Raw genomic sequence first — 20,769 nt, forward strand, 5'->3', positions numbered from 1 at the left:
CTAGTATTCTTATAATCGTGATTTTAAATTCTAGTTCAGACATTTTAATTGTATTTGTGTTGATTAAATTCCTGGCCATGAGTTCACCTGTTCTTTCTTTTGGGATGAGTTTCTCCATCTCATCATTTTGTCCAGAAAGGAAAAGAGGAGAGAAAGAAAAGAAAGAAAACAAACAAAACAAAACAAAATGAAAAAACAAACTAGATCTTGTGTGTTTTTTCTGCTTGTTAAAAGAATCTAGATCCAAGAATAAAATAAAATACAATAAAATGAAATGAAAACAACTAATTAGATCAAAATAAAAATAATATGTATATATAAAAATTAAAAATAAGGGCACCTGGGTGGCTCAGTCAGTTAAGCATCCAGCTCTTGATTTGAACTCAAGTCATGGTCTCACAGTTTGTGAGTTTGAGTCCTGCATCAGGCTCTGTGCCAACAGCCTGGAGCCTGCTTGGAATTTCTGTCTTCCTCTCTCTCTGCCCCTCCTAAGCTTGATCTAAACAAACAAACAAACAATTAAAAATGTAAAAAAACTTAAAAAAATAATACTAAAAAGTAACAAAGGGAATTGAAAAAATAAGAAAATAAATGAAGAAAATAATAATAAACAATAAAGAATAGAAATAAAAGAGAAGTTAGATCCTATTTCCCCTAGAGGTGAAGTCTGTTAGTGTAGAGTTGGTGCAAGTGAGTTGTTTGTGCTGGTCTTCTAGGGGAGGAGCCTGCTGTGCTGATTCTCAGGTTAAATTGTTCCAGTGGAAATGCATCTCCAGATTGCAAGGGAGTGGGTTTTGGTGTAAGTGGCAGTGGCCTCTACTAGGTGGCGCTGTTTTGCTCCCTGTAGGCTTTCAGTTCTGAATGACAAATGAATATGGGGTTTTCCCATTCTGTAGCCCCAGAGCTTAAAGTTCATGACCCCCACTCTTAAGGGGAAACCTGATTAAAGAGCAACTAATCATCCCTCTTGTGTCCCCAGTTTCTGTCAGAACCTTGCAGTCACCCTGACTGTGTCCAAGCTTTTTTATTACAGGCAGCAACTGAATTTCAAAACCTCAAATTTTATGGATTCCCACAGTGTGGACCCACGCCGTTCCTCTGGGGTAGCGTCTAGCCATGCTTTCGCCAGCCCATCTTAAAAAAAGTAATGTGACTATGCAGCTGTTCAGAGTTTATGTCAAAACAGCAGAAAGCCGGCACCCCTGCTTGCCGCCCTCAGCCAGAGTGAGTCCCATCTCATGCCTGGAAATATCCCAGGGTGTTGGCACAACCCATCTTTCCCGAGACCCAAGAAATCCTCAGACCACCCTGTCACTCCTGGCATTCTGCCCCTCTTCACCACATGAACACCTTTAAGTCAGGCACTCCCCCTACAGTAGACTGCTACAGGTTCAGATTTTGTGCTCCACAGCTTATACTACTTTGCAGTGGCCTCCATATTAGGCTCCCTCCCTGGGCCATACCCAGAGCAGTATGTCCCTGGGTAAACTCTCTGGACTTCCTACTTGCTGAAAGGTGATCACTTTTTACTTGTAGTCTTGCAGTTTTTGTTCTCTCAGATCTCCGATTGATTTCGTCGGTGTTTAGAATGATTTGATAACTATCTGGCTGTGTTCAAGGAAAGAGACAAGCTTAAGGTCTCCCAACTCCTCAGCCATCTTAACTCCTCCCCCTTAAAATTATTGTTCCATAGAAGGTTTCCTTTTAAATGTGACTTTCTATAATTTATTTTTTTTATTTTTATTTTTTAAACGTTTATTTATTTATTTTGAGAGAGAGAGAAAGAGCACACTCATGTGTAAGCAGGAGAGGGACAGAGTTGTGCTTTCTCTTTTACCTATGTAGTTTGTCCCAGAATGGCATTTCTCACCTTAGGACGTTTTTGGACAATGTGTGTGTTACCCAAATATGAATCATCTTTATGCTCTTTCCCAAGATTAGGTATTATATTTTATCCTTAATTTTGTTCTACCCATCTCATGTTTTGATACCATTCTCATTAACTTTTGCATCCTCTGAATGTATTTTCATCACTTTACCTTAGAGATTACTAAAACATTCTAAAGATAACAAATCATTATAAAGTGATATTGTCAATTGCATACAAAACTCTTCTACTTATCAACTCTACCCCTGCACCCACCTTAAGTTCTTGATATCACAAGTTCTGTCTTTTATGTTGTGTATTTTATTACCTAGATTTATGATTGTTATACTTTTATTTAAAAAAATTCTGTAGCAGAAATAAAAGTGACTTGTGCTGCTTCATTACAACCTTACAGATTTCTATAATTGTGTAAATATTTGTATTTAGCAGAGAGCTTTGTGTTGTGTCATTTTAATTACTGTTTAGAATCCTACTTTAACTAAGACTTCCTTGAACATTTATAGGACAGGTCTACTGGTAAACATACAGAGGTTTTTACTTGGCAAAGTCTTCATTTCTTCTTTCATGGAAAACAGTTTTGCCAAATAGGGATTCCCGGTGGATATTTTTTGATCATTCAGTACTTGAATACATTGTCCCATGCGCTTCCTCTTATCAGGTCTGCTGAGAACCCCACTAATAATCTTACAGGAGCTCTCTTGTACAAGAAGAGTTGCTTTTGTCATGCGTTTCAAAATTCTCTTATCACTTGTGATTTTTGATAGTTTAATTATAATGTGTCATGGTGTTCATGTTGACATTTATCTTACTTTGAATTTATTGAACTCAGTGAATTTGTCTCTTTTTTCCACATACATGGGAAGTACCAGCCTTTACTTCTTCATGGAAATGCTCTGTCCCCTTTCACTCTCCTCTCCTTATGGGGTCCCTGTAATGTACATACTGGTTCACTTGTTGGTGTCCCATGGGTCACTTATCCTCATTCCTTTTCCACATTTTTCTTGTTTCTCAGTAGATAACTTAACATAAAGGGTCTTTAGATTGTCTGATTCTTTCTTCTGCTTGATCAAGTCTGTTGCTCACCCTTTACTGTATTTTTAAATTCAGTGATGGTACTCTTCAGCTCCCAATTTCTGGCTGATATACTTGCTGTCTCTTTGGGTTTACATTTTGGTCCTGCATAGTTGTCCTGACATCATTTAGTTACCTGTTTTCTCTCCTTCCATGAGTATCTTTATGATGGTTATTTGAATTCTTTGTCAGGAAACTTATGGTTCTTTTTTTTTTTTTTAATTTTTTTTAACGTTTATTTATTATTGAGAGACAGAGCATGAGCAGGGGAGGGGCAGAGAGAGAGACACACAGAATCCGAAGCAGGCTCCAGGCTCTGAGCTGTCAGCACAGAGCCCTACACGGGGCTCGAACTCACAAACCGTGAGATCATGACCTGAGCTGAAGTTGGACACTTAACCAACTGAGCCACTCAGGCGCCCCAAGTTCTTTCTTAATTTAGGGCCAGTTTTAGAGATTTATTTTGTTCCTCTGATTAGAACACAGTTTTGTTTCTTTGTATGGCTTGTGATCTTCTACTGACATTTGGGAATTAAAAACAAAAACAAAAATAAAAAGCCTCTGGGCCCAGGATTATGGACTTGCTTTGTACAGGAGAACAAAAATAATAGTAATTCTGGGCCTGTCATACATCTTCTGGGCATTTGCAAAGTCTGAAATTTTGTAATTTTCCAGTTTACAAAAGTGTAATTACTTCTTTAGAGCCCATGATACCTTCCTCTCTCTGTGTCCTCGCTCTGTAGTCTTTTCATTGTTTAAACAGTCACCTTTTGTTTGAGCAGCCACCACAGTGCATCCAGAGGGTGCTGTCATTCCCTCTGCTTCCATGTCCTGCGTGACAGAAACAAGCCCCCCAGGCAGCTGCAAAGAAGCGAGATCACTGAATATACAGGTCACTTACTTGTTTCTCTCCTGATGAGGGGTAACCGTTTTCTCAGTCTTGCCATGGAGTGCCACAGAGGGTGAACAGCTGTTGTGTGCAAGTGTCACAAACTTTTCTTGTCTCTTTGACGTGGCTCTTCATTTGTACTTGCCTGGGTGTGCTATGTTCTCCTAACTAGCTTCCAAAAGGTAATGTGGTCCATTTTTGTCTCCACGGGGGAGTAAAGTCCAGGTTGCTTCCTATTCCTCCATTCTGCTGATGTCCTGTTATGAGTATTAATTTTGCACGTTAGTGGGGTACCTGGATGGCTCAGCCAGTTAAGCTTCCAACTTCAGCTCAGGTCATGATTTCATGGTTTGTGGGTTTGAGCCCTGTCAGGCTCTGTGCTGACAGCTGGAGCCTGCTTTGGACTCTATGTCTCCCCCACCCTCTCTCTGCCCCTCCCCTGCTTGCTCTCTCTCTCTCTCTCTCTCTCTGTCTCTAAAAAATAAGTAAACCTTAAAAAAATTTAATTTTGTTGGAATGCAAGCTGGTGCAGCCACTCTGGAAAACATTATGGAGGTTCCTCAAAAAACTAAAATAGAATTACCCTATGACCCAGCAATTGCACTACTAGGCATTTATCCACGGGATACAGGTGTGCTGTTTCGAAGGGACACATGCACCCCCATGTTTATAGCAGCACTATCAACAATAGCCAAAGTATGGAAAGAGCCCAAATGTCCCTCGATGGATGAACAGATAAAGAAGATGTGGTATATATACACAATGGAGTATTACTCGGCAATCAAAAAGAATGAAATCTTGCCATTTGCAACTATGTGGATGGAACTGGAGGGTATTGTGCAAAGTGAGATTGGTCAGAGAAAGACAAATATCATAAGACTTCACTCATATGATGACTTTAAGACACAGAACAGATGAACCCAAGGGAAGGGAGGCAAAAATAATATAAAAACAGGGAAGGAGACAAAACACAAAAGACTCATAAATATGAAGAACAAACAGAGGGTTCCTGGAGGGGGTGTGGGAGGGGGGATGGGCTAAATGGGTAAGGGGCACTAAGGAATCTACTCCTGAAATCATTGTTGCACTATATGCTAACTAATTTGGATGTAAATTTAAAAAAATAAAAAACAATTAATTTTGCACATTAACGATTTAATGTACATGCATGTTAGTGTAACAAATGGGATAACTTACTTTGTATCTTTTGATTGCATCTTTCCATAACACCCTAGTCCTGTTGGCAGACAGGCAAAGGAGATTCATTCCATAGAATGATATGGGAAAATATGGAAGCTGTGGCCTTGAGTATTTATACTTAATGAATCACTGGGAAGGTGGTGGGAGGTAGTGATGGGCAGAACAGATATTATGATGGATATAACCGAACTGGGACAATTATCCATAAGGAAATCCTTACTGCTAGAAGAGATCAAGGGTATAAAACATTTGGGGGAAAACCCTACCTTAAGTCAGTGATATTTACAGAAAGTGTCTTTGAACCCAAGGACCAAAATCCATTTTTAAAAAGATGTTTATTTATTTCTGAGAAAGAGACAGAGCGTGAGCAGGGGAGGGGCAGGGAGAGAGGGAGACACAATCTGAAGCAGGCTCTAGGCTCTGAGTTGTCAGCCCAAAGCCCAATGTGGGTCTTGAACTCACAACCTGTGAGATCATGACCTGAGCTGAAGTTGGACACTCAACCAACTGAGCCACCCAGGTGCCCCCAAAATCCATTTCGTAATCCTTCATATTCTCTAGAAGGACATTTGGAAATTCTGGAAAGTCACCTAAACCATGCCGATAATCATTGAAACCATTTCAAATACAAGATTGGATTAGTAATTCACTGAAATATTTCTGAAAGTTAGACATTTAAGAATAAAGATAAAAATTCTACATGTGGTTTTGAGAAGATCTTTTCAGAGTATTCATTATTCTCCCACCAACACATAATCCCTCCTCATTCTAACGTCTAATTTTGATAAACTTCAGAAGGTCTTTATCCCAACATCACTGTTCTATAGTTATCACATGATACTTAATTTGGAGCAAGTTTTTATATATTGTGATTTTAGGAAGGTCTTTAGTGAGGACTCAGTTTTCCGTAATTACTGAGGTATTTGTAGTGGAGATAAAAATTACTAATGCAATGAATCTGGGAAAAAATGTCAGTTAAGGGTCAAATCCTAGTAAACATCAGAAAGCTCAGTTTCCAATGAACCAGTATAAAAGTAATAAATGTGGGAAAGTCTTTTATAAAAGCTCAAATCTTATTGTACATTATTGTATCTTTACTGGGCAGAAGACTTACAAATGTAGTAACTCCGGCAAACCTTTTAACTAGTCTTCAAAACTCACTCAACAATAGAGATTTAATAATAGAAATAAATCTTACAAATGTAAACAATGTGGCAAAACATTTACCACTCAAAACATCAAAATTAGGTAATATGTTATGGAGAGAAGGCTGAAAAATGTTTACAAAAATGTGACAATGACCTTAAGCAGAACTATAAACTTTCTGAACATCATAGTGTGCATACTGAAAGAAACCCTACAAATGTGAAGAATATGGTAAAGCATTTAATTCATAACCAAAAATATCCAACGTGAGGCAGTATCTCTTGGGGATATAAGTTACATATGACAAGAATGATGGTCATGTCTTTATCTGGCTTCAAACACTTACTAAACATCAGAGAAATCATAATGGTTGGAAGCCCTATAAATGTAATGGTTGATGAAAGACCTTTGTTTTTAATACATGCTTCAGGGAAAAAAGAGTATTTTTTATTTATTTATTTATTTATTTTTTACAATTTTTTTAATGTTTATTTACTTTTGAGAGAAAGAGAGAGAGTGAGAGCTGGGGAAGGGGCAGAGAGAGGGAGACACAGAATCGAAGCAGGCTCCAGGCTCTGAGCCATCAGCCCAGAGCCCGACGCGGGGCTGGAGCTCATGGACCATGAGATCGTGACCTGAGCTCAAGTCGGACGCCCAACCGACTGAGCCACCCAGGCGCCCCAAAAAGAGTCTTTATAACAGGTAAAAACATGAAAGTTGTAAACAATTGGCAAAGTATGTAATGGAAAACAAAATCTAAATAAAATGAGAGGTTTCACAGCAGAAAGCAATAGGTCTATCATTTTTCAGACACTATTGTAAATCAGAGCATTTATTATAGAGAAAAATCTGAATGTAAAACTCTAATATGAATTACATTTTCACCTTGGAGAATGTAGGCATTGGGGGTATGACCCCACCACACCTGAGAATCTTACTGTAACTTTTGAGTCCCCCAAATTAAAACCATACCTGGTTTTCCACAGAAATAGCCTATCGTTGACTAGAAGTCTTACCTAGAATATTAACAGTCAATCATCTCATTCTTTGTTGTCTGTATTATAAATGGTATTGTTATAATTAAGTAAGCATGAGAAAACAAAAGATTAAGGAAATCATAACAGAGAGGAAACATTTATAGTACTGCAATGTGTTTGTCAAAAAATAAATCTACTTGGACCCACACTGCTCAAACCCATCTTACTCAATGATCAACTCTATTTGTTTTTTTTTTTTTATTTTTTTTTTTAACGTTTATTTTACTTTTGAGACAGAGACAGAGCATGAACAGGGGAGGGGCAGAGAGAGAGGGAGACACAGAATCGGAAGCAGGCTCCAGGCTCTGAGCCATCAGCCCAGAGCCCGACGCGGGGCTCGAACTCACGAACCCTGAGATCGTGACCTGAGCTGAAGTCAGATGCTCAACCGACTGAGCCACCCAGGCGCCCCTCAACTGTATCTGTTAATGTGCCTGAAAGTCTCAAGGAAAGATGGATGTCTGGAGGGGAATAATTTCAGTGTGTCTCTCTCTTTTTTTTTTTTTTTTCTATTGACCATGTTTGAGATTTTTTTTTGCATGACAAATACTATTAATTTCACCCTTAAATCATGTCATGCAATGCCTTTATTTGTGTGCGTGCAAAATGATTTGATTGTTGTCTCACAGACATGAGTGGCTCTTTTATGATGGGGAATTCATTCATACCTACTTTTCCATGGAAGATTGAGACTGTAGTGTACAATGTATGAAGAAAATCTACTTGGAGATGCTGTTTGTGTTTGATGTCTAAGAGGGATACAACTCATGATGAAGTAAGGGTTCGGGGCATTATTATTTGAAATATTGTAAGATAGAGAAACATTTTGAGTTTTAAATAGTTTTGTTGCTGTTTAAGGAGAATGGCAGTTCATTAAAATCTGGATGTATTTTCATAATAGCAATTGATACAAGTCAAGAATATTAGTTATGTGGTTGAAATTTAAAAAATTTTTTCAGATATCTGGGGAAATTATAGCTAACTCTTCCATAAAAGGGTATGAAATTATTATAATCCACATTTACTCAATAATGAATAATTATTTGAAAGTGTAGGAAGTATAACTCACAGATCCTTATATCACAGGAACAAGAATGGTTCTTGAATGCTTGTCATGGGTATTTTAACCAAGAATCATACAGTAATTTTGCAGTGGTTTGTTTAGAGTGCATTTGAACTTAATATATTTTCATTAATAACACTGAATGGATTTTAATGTGTTAACACTGATGTGTAATAAATGAAGTTTTAACCTACACAAACCCTGGACTGTTCCACCTTCACAAGGTTGCAGGTTAACAGATGGTAACACAAAGTACACTTGACCCTTGATCAACATGGGTTTGAACTGTGTGGGTCCACTTACAGTCAGATTTATTCATAGTACAGTACTGTAAATGCATTTCCTCTTGGTTCTGATTTTCTTGAGCTTCCATTATTGTAGGGATACCATATGTAACATATATAACATATAAAGGTGTAATAATTGACTGGTTTTCATAATGTTTCTTGTCAACAGAAAGCTGCTATTATTATTTTTTGTTTATTTTTTTAAAGCTATTAAAATTAAGTATTGGGGAGTCAAAATTACACATGATTTTCAACTGCATGAGTGGTGGGTACACTGAACATTACTTGAGATTATTTTCCCTATGTTCATGTATCATATATTTTCTTCCTTATTGTGTCTGCTGGAACATTATGATATTTTTAATAAGGATATAGAAGTATTATCGAGACTGTAGCTAATCAATTCATACTGCTGCCTTGGAATCCATCTTGGACAACTAGACTGCCTGCAGGGGCTTTTGAAGTGACTCTGGCTCTGCCCAGTAGCAAATATACTATAGATAACAGTCCCTAAAGTCACAAGCAAAGGTAAGATCCTCCTATGACTTCCCCAGTAGCCTCTGTGAATGAGTGTCCACTCCCTATATATTTACCTTGTGTACCCCCTACAGAAGACTCTCTCAGAGTTTACCATTTTCCACTCATTTTGATTTGAATTGTGCATTCTAGACTTAGCACAGGAACTCCAAAGCACTCCAACCATGCACCCCAAAAAAGGCATCTGCCCCAGTTCCTGCCATTCTGTCTACCTGCACTCAGCCTTGACCTCTCCATGTTGTCCCTCAAGGGATATTGTGTACATCCTCCAGGATCTAAGGGTAATAAACTTCATGTATTTAAATTTCTTTGTTTTCTTTTATTGAACCATGGGTCACCATCCATGTGACTACCAAGTACTGGTTCTACTTAACTGCTAATTGAACAAAGTCACTGCAAATATAGTTATAAGCCATATCTACAGAATTCTCAATCACTGTTTTTAAAACTTTACACTATATTTTTCTTTGCTTATGTTGCTTTTCTGAGCATACTGAACACAGTTTTTTGGTTTTGATATGCACAGAAAATAATATGCTCTATTAAGCTAAAGGTATATCTTGTAGTAAGAGAACAAATTAAGAAGAAATGCATGTATATCTATATCTTCAAAATGAAAGGGAATATTAGATCAAATGAAGTAATTTCCAGATTTCAAAATTGATGATTTCCTAGCAAGCAAAATGTTATATATTCATAGTGGGAATAATTTTCTCTACATTGTATTGAATTGATTTATCCTAAATCACTTGTATCTTGGTTTGAGAGTCTCCCCATGCAAATCCTGTTTTGTCTACCTACTTATTACTCATGTAGGATCTACTCTGTTTCCCTTGTTCCAACGTTCATGAATTGTTGCCTTTATGACTTGCTCAGGGATTTTAAGAATACATTGCGTGAAATGACATGGTGTTCCAAAATTAATTTGAATATGGGAGTAATTGCACAGTAGTTTAAGTCTATGTAGTTTAATTGCTCCCTTTTACTTCTTCTCAACTGGACAAGAATACTAAGTACGATTTCTTTTAGTTACTGTTCTTTTTCCTTCTTGGAACTGACATCATCCAAGTTATTCACTTTACTGAAACAATTTGATTAGGTGAAAACTTGGAGATTTCATGAGTCATGTGTTATTTTAACATCAATTTAAAGGAACCAAACTTGGGACAGTACTGGGTGCTTAGTAGGTGTTCTTGATTTAGGAAGAAAACAAATACTAAGAGTGATGATGCAGCCCAGGGTAAAAGATAAAATGTCCAGGCTGAAGCATTGGCATGAATTCTTCATTTAGGTAGAGGACACCTGTCAAAGGCTGAACTACTGAGTCTAAATTTAGAAGGATAAACTTTACTTGTTTTCTTTCCAAATCATCTCCAGTTCTTTGATGTCCTTGTCTCCATTCCAGTGATGTAGGCATCACTGCTATCCTTCTTTCCTGTGTTATGGAGACCCCATTTTCACTGCTGTCTCCTCCCACATAAGCCATGTAGGCCCTTCTAGGCTCTTAGGAGTAGTTTGGAATTTTTTAATTCAATGGGAAATGGTTGGTCACTGGATCATGTAAGGCCATACTTGGGACTTAAATACTATGTTGTCACCACTTTATTGGAAGAACAGGAAAACACCATCAATGGGTCACAGGATTATTTCAGGCACTTGGTACTAAGATGTATGGGGATGGATAAAACATGATGATGGTATCCTTTAAGAGGAAGATAAATCCTACTAGAAGCAAATACGGAGAACTCTTGAGATGCAGAGAAAGATCTGGTAGGGAGCCCCTCTTGGTTACTGCAAGGTCTTAGGAAGCTACTTGTAATGGACAAATGTGACAGAGATGGGGACTTGGAAAATGTGGTTTCCTGGGATTGAGGGAGTCAGATCCTTTCTTCATGATTTAATGAATTCCCTGGTGGTTCTGAGGACTGTTGTTATTGGATGGCAGGGATAACTGTACTTTCCCAGGCCCAGGTGGGTGGCAGTGGATGGAAAGGGGAGATTGGATATTTAAACATTATGGCCATTGTTTTAAGATATCACATGACAGAGTACATACTGAAGATGAAGAAGTCTTCTGGACACGAATAATCAGAATCAGCAAGGCATGTGGATAGTTCCTCAAAACACTGGCCTCCCAGGTATAAAACCCCAGTATAGGTCTGATGTAGTATAAATGGATCACTTTCCAAGGATGCTGATCTACAGCTGGCAGGGACCCCTTTCACTTCCACCTTTCCCCTTTCAGCTTGTGATGAATCTAGTCCCGTGCTCTGGACGGTGTATAAGGCACCTTTTAGTTAGGGAGCAGTTCACTGTTCATGGGCCGTGAACATTTCTGTTTCAAACAGCCCACCCATTTTTTAGTCTAGATGTCCCTACATTGTTTCACAGCTCATGCTATCCTTTCACCCATTCTGACCCAAGTGGAAAGAGGATTTTTATCAGTTGTAGAAACTGATAGAATAAAGTTTGGTAGCATGTTATACTCACATTTAACATAGATTCAAATAAAGATTAATCATTCATTTTTCAGTACCTCCGATTTTATGGTCAACTATACCATGAAAAGGCTGATGTGTGTATATATAGAAAAGAGGTGGATTTTGTGTTATGTATACAGTGAGTAGGTAGATGCTCATATCTGATAAAATGGCACAGACACCCTTTGGTGTGCTCTGGGTTTTCCATTTCTTCTCTCTTGTATTGTCTATCCCCAGGTGTTGTGCTCATATTTGCTCTCCCATGGCCCCAAGATACCTACCCCACCACCAGGCATCATAGTATGTTCTATGCAGCAAAGGAGGCGGTGTAAATCTGATTGAGCTAGGGAATTTGTTTTGAAGTCTTGTTTTCATTCAAGGAAGGCCATCCTCCCCAAGGCTCTTCTCCCTCCAAGTCATTGACAAGAACTTTGACATATGGGCCAGTCTAAGTAGAAATATATAAGTGTAACACAGGTAGACATATAAGATGTTTGTGAAGGGCTCTTTTTCTCTGAACCATATCACAGCATCTGACAGAAAGGCAATCACATTTTGCACTGAAACTAGCTATTACAAAAAGTCTGTAGGGGCGCCTGAGTGGCTCAGTCAGTTAAGCGTCGGCTCAGGTCATGATATCATGGCTCGTGAGTTCGAGCCCCATGTTGTGCTCTGTGCTGACAGCTCAGAGCCTGGAACCTGCTTCAGATTCTGTGTCCCTCTCTCACTCTGCCCCTCCCCTGCTCGTGCTCTCTCTCTCTCTCTCTCTCTCTCTCTCTCTCTCAAGAATAAATAACTACTTAAAAAAAATTTTTTTAAGTCCCTAAAATTTACAATTTCCTTAACCTTACTTCATAGGGATTTTATCTGCATACAAATGGAATGCTGATGAAGCACTTCTTAAGCCTGCAATTACCTATGGTCTCATGTTTAAATCATCAAATACAGATCTATAGTGAGAATGCTATATTCAATCCCATGATAATATATACCATGTGTTAATGTCTGGTATGCATTTCATAACTCACTTGATAAAATATTTAAATAAGTTCCAATTCACTCTAACTTGGATTGCTTTCATTCAGGAGCATGAACAGAAGTGTGTTTGGGGTCATTCCAGGAAGCTCAAGGAGGGTATTGACCGAAGGGAGAGGAGGAAAATAAGACAGGCTTTTGTTATTTTTGAATAACGAGAATTTGTCTTGTGGATCTTGTGTGTGTGTGTGTGCGTGTGTGTGTGTGTGTGTGTGTGTGTGTGTGTGACAACACTAGCATGACCACAAGCATAGAGCAATTCTAACAGTGATTTACCTGTGATGGCCTGTAACTTAGTTACCACAGAGGCTCTCAAATTAGTGTCAGAATCCCCAAGTGAACTTGTAAATCAGATTGCTGTGCCTGTCCCCACATTACTACTTTGGTAGTTCTGGGGTACAGCTCCCCCAGTTCCCTTTCATACACATTGTCAGGTGCCTGTCTATGGAACCCACTCTGAGAACCAATGTCCTGGGGCACGTTTATGGTTGTGTTACTCAGTAAAAATATTAGCATATTGCAGAATGCAATCAGGCACATAGGTGTCTAATTTTGGTTTTCCAGATGTGAAAGTGAAGTCATGTGTGTGCCAGACCTTCCCTGCACTTGTACTTTGGATGTCTGACCTCTATGTCTGGTTCTTAGTAGTCAACCAGAAAGCCACTCAGGTTATATGTGTGTGGTTTGGGCTGGAATTTTCACTTTGAAGTCTCATTTCATAGAGTCTGTTCTCTGCGAAGATTTATGGTGGGGCAGGTTTGGACGCTAAGCTCAGCAGGGGGAGGTGACTTCCAACTTGCATGCCTGCTGAGACAGGCCATAGAATGGCTTCCATGCTCTAGTTCAACCTGTTGGCTGGAGACACAAGTCAGGCATAGCTGCTAACAAAGCTCCTCGACCAAGTAGGTCCATCTCAGCTCTGCAGGTGGGCAGAGTCACTGACATCTCTGATTGGGTGTCACCACAAGGTGGAACACAGTCTGTTCTGACAGTCTTCCAAGATCTGAACACTGGTTGTTGTAAGGCTTACCCACCTTCTCCATCCTTATATGATACCCTATGGTCCAGCAGTATAGATTCCCCCAAGGATCCACTTGATAGGAGACCTAAGTGGGCCACCCAGGAAGAGGCCGGCCATTTGCAGAATGTTGGATTCCCACCTTGGTCTCTCTCTTTTTGATGGAGGAATCATTGTTTGAGGTGGTCTCTCATGGTGGGGCACTGTGCTGTCCTGGGGGAGGTGCTTGTGGTCAAAGTGAAATGGCTCTTCTTACCCTTCTAATGCTGTCCTTTTTTTTTTTAATATTAAAAAAAATTTTTTTTAACATTTACTTATTATTAAGAGACAGAGCATGAGCAGGGGAGGAGCAGAGAGAGGGGGAGACACAGAATCCAAAGCAGGCTCCAGGCTCTGAGCTGTGAGCACAGAGCCCGACGCAGGGCTCAAACTCACAAACTGCAAGATCACGATCTGAGCCGAAGTTGGACGTTCAACCGACTGAGCCAGCCAGGCACCCCTCTAATGCTGTCCTTGGTCTCTGGTCTGGGGTCTCTGGTCCAGGGGTGCTTCAGTCTCATTCCTGAGAACTGAGATTTGCCCAATGGTGTCTTAGGTGAATAGTTGCTAGTTGAGCTTATTACAAGACAGACTGAAGTGGGAACCATATATTTCACCATCTTAATGATGTCACCCCTCTGTAATCAATATTTTCATGTCTCATGATCTAGATTTTTTTGATGTTTGTTTATTTTTGAGAGAGAGTGAAATCAGGCAGAGGCAGAGAGGGGTTTGGGGCAGAGGATCTGAAGCAGGTTTCACATGCTGATGGTAGAGGGCCCGATGCAGGGTTTGAAGTCATGAATGGTGAGATCACGCCGGAGCCAAAGTCAGTAGCTTAACCGACCAAGCCACCCAGGTGCCCCATCTCATAAGCTAAAAACGGATGTTTCCCTTTTATAGATAGTACCCACTTGCTGCATTAGTGAGAGAATGAAGACCATTCTCAGCAGACTGTAGACACGACAGAAAACGTTGACATCAAACATCACTCTGGAGGAATGCACTGTTATTGAGAAGGGCCCCAGAGGAACCCTGTGAAGGGACTTCAATCACATCAGTGTAGAACTCAGTCTCCTGGAAAGGAAAAAGAGGAGGCTCTGAGTTGACAAATGGTGGGGAAATAGAAAAGAAGTGGCTACTGTTCGCACCATCTGTCATCATGCACGGTGCGTTATCAAGGAAGGACATTAACTGGGCTTTTGTAACAAGATGAGGTCTGCCTATGCTCACTTCCCCACCAACATGGTTATTCAGGAGAATGGTTCTCTTGCTGAAATTCAAAATTTCACGGGTGGAAAATACATCTGTAGGGTTTGGATGAGGCCAGGTGTTGCTTGTTCTGTATCTCAAGCCCCTAAAATAAGTTAATTCTTGAAGGAAATGTCATTGAACTTGTACCAAACCCAGCTGCTTTGATTCAGCAAGCCACAACTGTTACAAACAAGGATATCACAAAATTTTGGGATGGTATCTATGTTTCTGAAAAAGGAACAACTCAGCATCTGATCAATAAGATCTCAGTTGTCCAGCTCCAGAAAAAGCAAGATGGTGGATGATTTTCCAGACTTATTTGTGATATTTTATTTTTTAATCTAATATCTTATAATTCTATATACATGTATGTACATCTGCATATGCTTATATATGTGTATGAATATGGGTTTTATTTATTTATTTTTAACTTTTCATCCTCATGTTTTAGTTACAGCTCTAGGAATAATCCAATTGAATATAGTCAAGCAAATGTTAGGAGAAACATTTGGCTTATTTATGTTAATATTCTAAGGGAGATGTTGGGGTTTGGGTTTACCAAGTTTTTTATATTTTCCCTTACACTCTATTTTTTTTTATTATGTTTTATGTGCTTTCCTGTGTGCATTTTAAGAAAATAATTCTAAATTTCATTCTTTCTCTGTGAACACTGTGTACTCAGTACCATATGGTTTAGCTAGAAATTAAAGCATGCTTTCAAAGTCTAGTCACAGTTTGAAGTTACTTCCTACTTTTAATTTCAACTTGTCAATATGTGTACATTATGATACTTATCTGTTTACTTATATCTGTTTTTTCGATCATTTTTTTAAAGTCACACGTGCAGATCATAAGTGAACACACAGCTCAATGGAATTTCACAAACTGATCGCATCTCTATAAGCCCCTGAGATCAAGAAACAGAATATCATTTGTTCTCCAAAATTCCCCCTTGAGGTCCTCAGTAGCTTTGCCCAAAGCCCAGCACTCTTTTAACATGTAGACAATAGATTGATGTTCTCGTTTTTGCACTTTTTTGTAAATGTAATCAGGCACGAAGAACTCTTCTGTTTGGCTTTTTTTCTTTCCATCTATTGCTTGTGAATTTATCTGTATTTACTGCACGTTGTTGTGCATCATTCATTAGACTGGATGGATCCAATTCCATTGTGTGAATATCCATTGATCTCATCACTCTACTTTTACTGGGCAGGTGAAGAATTCTCCATGTAGAACTGTCATGAATAGTACTGGCATATAAAATCTTTAATTTGCCTTCTAGTGGAACATGCACACATATCTGCTGGCTATATATGTGGGAGCATATTGCTGGTAAATACAGATGTGGTCAGCTTTTATAGATAGTACCCAATACTTTGCCAAAATCTTTGTACTAATTTTCGCACCCACCAGCAGTATATGGGATTTCTGGCGTATCTACATACTTTGCAAAACTTGGTAGTTTAGGTCATCTTCACATTAGGCTTCTGGTTGGTATGTGATAATGACCAAGTCATGGTTTTATTTGCTTTGTTGTTGTTGTTACTTCGTGTTACTATGGAGTTAGGCATTAATTTGGATAATCTCCTTTTCAAAATGTCTAGTTAGTTATTATGACCATTTTGTTCTGTTGTGATATCTTTTTCTTCAGGCTTCGTAGTTCTGTATGTATGCTAAGAATGACTCCATTGTCTCCTCTCTCATGCCACCTCAATTTCTAGCTCTTGAGCTTGTGATACAAAGAAGTTCTTAATTTTAATGTATCTAATTTGTCACTTTACCCATTATGGTTAGTGTTTTTTATTGTCTTTAGAAATCTTCTCTTGGGGCGCCTGGGTGGCGCAGTTGGTTAAGCGGCCGACTTCAGCCAGGTCACGATCTCGCGGTCCGTGAGTTCGAGCCCCGCGTCGGGCTCTGGGCTGATGGCTCAGAGCCTGGAGCCTGTTTCCGATTCTGTGTCTCCCTCTCTCTCTGCCCCTCCCCCGTTCATGCTCTGTCTCTCTCTGTCCCAAAAATAAATAAACGTTGAAAAAAAAAAAAAAGAAATCTTCTCTTATACCAAGACCACATAGATAGAATCCTTTGTGCTTTTCTCAAAGCATCATTAATTATCTTTACAATTTTGGTGAGAAATGTACTAAAAATCAATGAGTTATGTGGTTTGTGTAGTGACTGATGTTTTTTATTCTTTTTCTTTTTTTCATAACATGGCTAACAAATTGAAACATATTCTGAAAATGCTGTATTGTGCTTTTTTCCTTCTGCTTGCACAAGTCATTTCTTTTATTTCTTTTTTATGTTTTTAAATTATTTTAAGTTTATTTATTTTTGAGAGAGAGAGAGAGAAAAAGTGCAAGCAGGGGAGGGGCAGAGTGAGAGAGGGAGACATAGAATCTGAAACAGGCTCCAGGATCTGAACTGTCAATATAGAGCCTGATGGGGGGCTCGAACTCATGAGTGTTGAGATCAGGACCTGAGCTGAAATCGGACGCTTAACTGACTGAGCCACACATAGGCGCCCCGCACAAGTCATTTCTTGACATGGATTAACATCACCACCATCTTGGAGCACATTTGTACTGTGATTTCTCTCCATCTTTTCCTGCCAGTGGTGTGTCCATTGTGTTATAATGTTTGTATTGGGTGTCTTCTGGACTGTTAAGATTAGCCCTATGGACATTGATTGGAGCTTAAAGTAAAAGCTTCCAGGTACACTGAGTTTTTAAAATTTTTCCTCTATATGTCATTGCCAAATGAGCAGCAAAAACATCATGAGAGGAAACCCAGAACAACCCACTGTTGTGGATATCAGAACAAAATGATATATTCCTACATACAGCATTGTTATTATTCCTTGAAATTATGTTGTCAGCTTATGATCTAGACCAACATTTCCTTGATTTTCATCCAGTAGAGGCACAAACAGTGCTTTCTTCCATCAGTGTTTCTTCCATCAATGTTTCTTCCAGCTCTTAAACTGAGTTCAGGGCAGCCCAAAGTATTTTTGTCCTTGTGACATCTTGTCCATGGGGTAGAGGACATATTTATTTATTGCACATGAAAACAGATGTCATCTTCTATGGCAAAATTTGGGCAGATGTGCTAGGTGTTGCTTTAGGATATTGGGGTTTCCTGGGATGCCTGGGTGGCTTAGTCATTGGGCATCTGACTTGGGCTCAGGTCATGATCTCATGGTTTGGGAGTACGGGCCCCCACATCGGGCTCTGTCTTGACAGCTCAGAGCCTGGAGCCTGCTTCAGATTCTGTGTCACCCTCTCTCTCTGCCCCTCCCCTACTTGTGCTCTGTCTCTCAGTCTCTCTGAAAAATAAGTAAACATTAAAAACATTTTTTTAAAGATATTGAGGTTTCCTATGGTCAAGGTCTCACAGATGTTACACAAACCATCTACGTAGGCAGGATTTACCTGTATGAATTGGGAGTTGGGCCTGGGAGTTGGGGCTGACAAGTGAAATTAGTGTGAAGAAGTTTATGGTGTTAGCTGTGTCATAAGGCATAAATTTTTTGAGTTTGATTTAGGAGTCTCTTGTTTTCTGCCAACATTGGAAAATTGTTACAGGCCAAATTGTTACATTGTAAATGTGTGGAATTTTGGAATTTTTATAATTCTTGATATTCTCCATGGGCTTTTTTCAAAACAAAATAGATATTTATGGGTACGTTTCTGGTTTTATTTGTTCATTTGTTTTGTTTTCTAGATCGCACCTATAAATGAGAGCATACGGTTATATGTCTTTCTTTGTCTTATTTCACTTAGCATAATAGCTTCTACATCTATCCACATTGTTGTAGGTGGAAGAAAAAAAACACGACAAAAGCAGAAACAGACCCATAAATACAAAGAACAAAGTGCTGGTTATTGGAGTGAACTGGGAAGGGAGCATGGGTAAAATGGGTATAGGGGAATGGGAAGGACAGGCTTCCAGTTGTGGAATGAATACATCTTAGGGTAAAAGATACAGCTTTGGGAATGCATTCAGTGCCATTATAATAGCATTATTTGGTGACAGGTGGTAGCTACACTTGTGGTGAGCACAGTAGAACCTATAGAGTTGTCAAATCACTATGTTGTACACCTGAACCAATGTAACTTTGTATGTCAGGTATACTTTAATTGTTCTGGCTAGACTATCCAGTACTGTGTTGAATGGAAGGTGGTGAAGGTGCTTTCATACCTTGTTTCTGATCATACAGGAGAAGTTTTCCTTCTTTTACTATTGAATATGTTAGATTTCAGCTTTTCATGCGCATGTACTGTCTTTTAGATTTGTGGTGGTTTCTTTGTATTTTAATGAGTGTTTGCAATCATGAAATGGTGTCCAAAAGCTCTCATTCCTGTTATGCATCAATTAATATAATCGTGTTATTTTTTATCTTTAATCTGTTAATGTGCAGTCTTAAACTGATAGCTTGCCATAGGTTGAAACACCCTTGAATTCCAGGAAGAATTCCCAGTTGATTATGCTGTAAAATGATAAAATGTGCTTTTGATTCAGTTTGCTTTGTTTTATTGTGGATGTTGCATGAATATTCCTCACAGGTAGTAGTTTGTCTTTGTTTACTTGTAGTCTCTTTCTGTGACTTTGATAACCGGGTGATGCTTGTGTAACAGATACTGTTTTGTTTTGTTTTTAATTTTTTTAATGTTTATTTATTGTTGAGGACAGAGAGAGACATAGTGTGAGCAAGGGAGGATCAGAGATAGAGAGACACAGAATCTGAAGCAGGCAGCACAGAGCCTGACACAGGGCTTGAACCCACAGACCACGAGATCATGACCTGAGCCGAAGTCGAATGCTTAACTGGCTGAGCCACCCAGGCACTCCATTGTTGACCTTTTCTGAAACCAATTCTTCCTATTGTTGATACTTTCCTATTTTTGCTGTATCCTATTTTGTTGAGTTTGGTTTTATGTTTAAATTTTCTTCCTTCTGCTAATTTTGGGCTCACATGGTACTTCTGGTTTTTTGAGGTATAGGAAAGTGATTTGTGCTACAGCATGACAATATTACAGAGTTATCTCTTAGGCAAGTTTACGTGTTCATAGAGGAATGATGTAGTGAAATTTCCTTCTCAGCCATCTGATTACATCCTCTGATTGTATATTAGAAGTTTTCAGAATATTCATCTGAGAGTAGTAAGTGGAATGATTTTACTTTTCTCTTATTTGATATCTTTCAGCTGTATCTTCATATGGTGCCCAGAGATTCCTGCCAAAGCCACACATAGAAGCTTCTTTCCAAAATGTGTCAATGGGTAGATATCAACTTAGTACCCTTGAGAATTTACCCTTAATTACAGACTGGGACAGTGATGGGGAAAGTGAAGGGCAGCAAAGATTTCCTGAAGTACATATCCAAATGGAGACAACTGCCCATAGTAAGAATCTCACTGCCCAAAATGGTGAAGAACATAAAGCAGTTTGGAAAACATCCATGTTTAAGTCTGCTACTTCTGCAAAGCAGTGCGTTTCTGTAAGCAAAGACTCAAATAAAATACTTAAGGATACATATTCACGGAAATAAAATTTGAAAACTCTGGGAAGTTATCTAGTCCATGCTGAAAATAATTATTTGAACCCTTCTAAAAAGAGGATTGGATTGACCTTTCAGTCAAATATTCCTGAAAATCAGAGATTTAAAAATGAAGAAAAAAGTGCCAAGTGGCATCAACTTGAGAGGGCCTCTGCTGAGCAGTTGACCTTACAGCATAACCACAGCATTTTTTTTTTTTTTAATTTTTGGGACAGAGAGAGAGACAGAGCATGAATGGGGGAGGGGCAGAGAGAGAGGGAGACACAGAATCG

The 20,769-nt window shown here is 39.0% G+C and overlaps 1 protein-coding gene and 1 pseudogene across 1 annotated transcript in view; both read left to right on the forward strand.

The window, feature by feature from the left end:
* The window catches only part of LOC125152608 (KRAB domain-containing protein 5-like), a 41,666-nt gene extending 21,168 nt beyond the window's left edge, over positions 1 to 20,498 (forward strand). Inside the window, exon 4 of the mRNA XM_047834672.1 lies at positions 20,145 to 20,498. Within this exon, the coding sequence (XP_047690628.1) occupies positions 20,145 to 20,488 (344 nt within the window). The 3' untranslated portion in view covers positions 20,489 to 20,498. The remainder of the gene's footprint in view (positions 1 to 20,144) is intronic.
* Positions 1,156 to 15,249, forward strand: LOC125153147 (60S ribosomal protein L9-like; annotated as a pseudogene).
* Positions 20,499 to 20,769: the final 271 nt, after the last annotated feature.

Source organism: Prionailurus viverrinus, chromosome E2 (assembly GCF_022837055.1).
Source record: "Prionailurus viverrinus isolate Anna chromosome E2, UM_Priviv_1.0, whole genome shotgun sequence".
Classification (NCBI taxonomy): domain Eukaryota; kingdom Metazoa; phylum Chordata; class Mammalia; order Carnivora; family Felidae; genus Prionailurus; species Prionailurus viverrinus.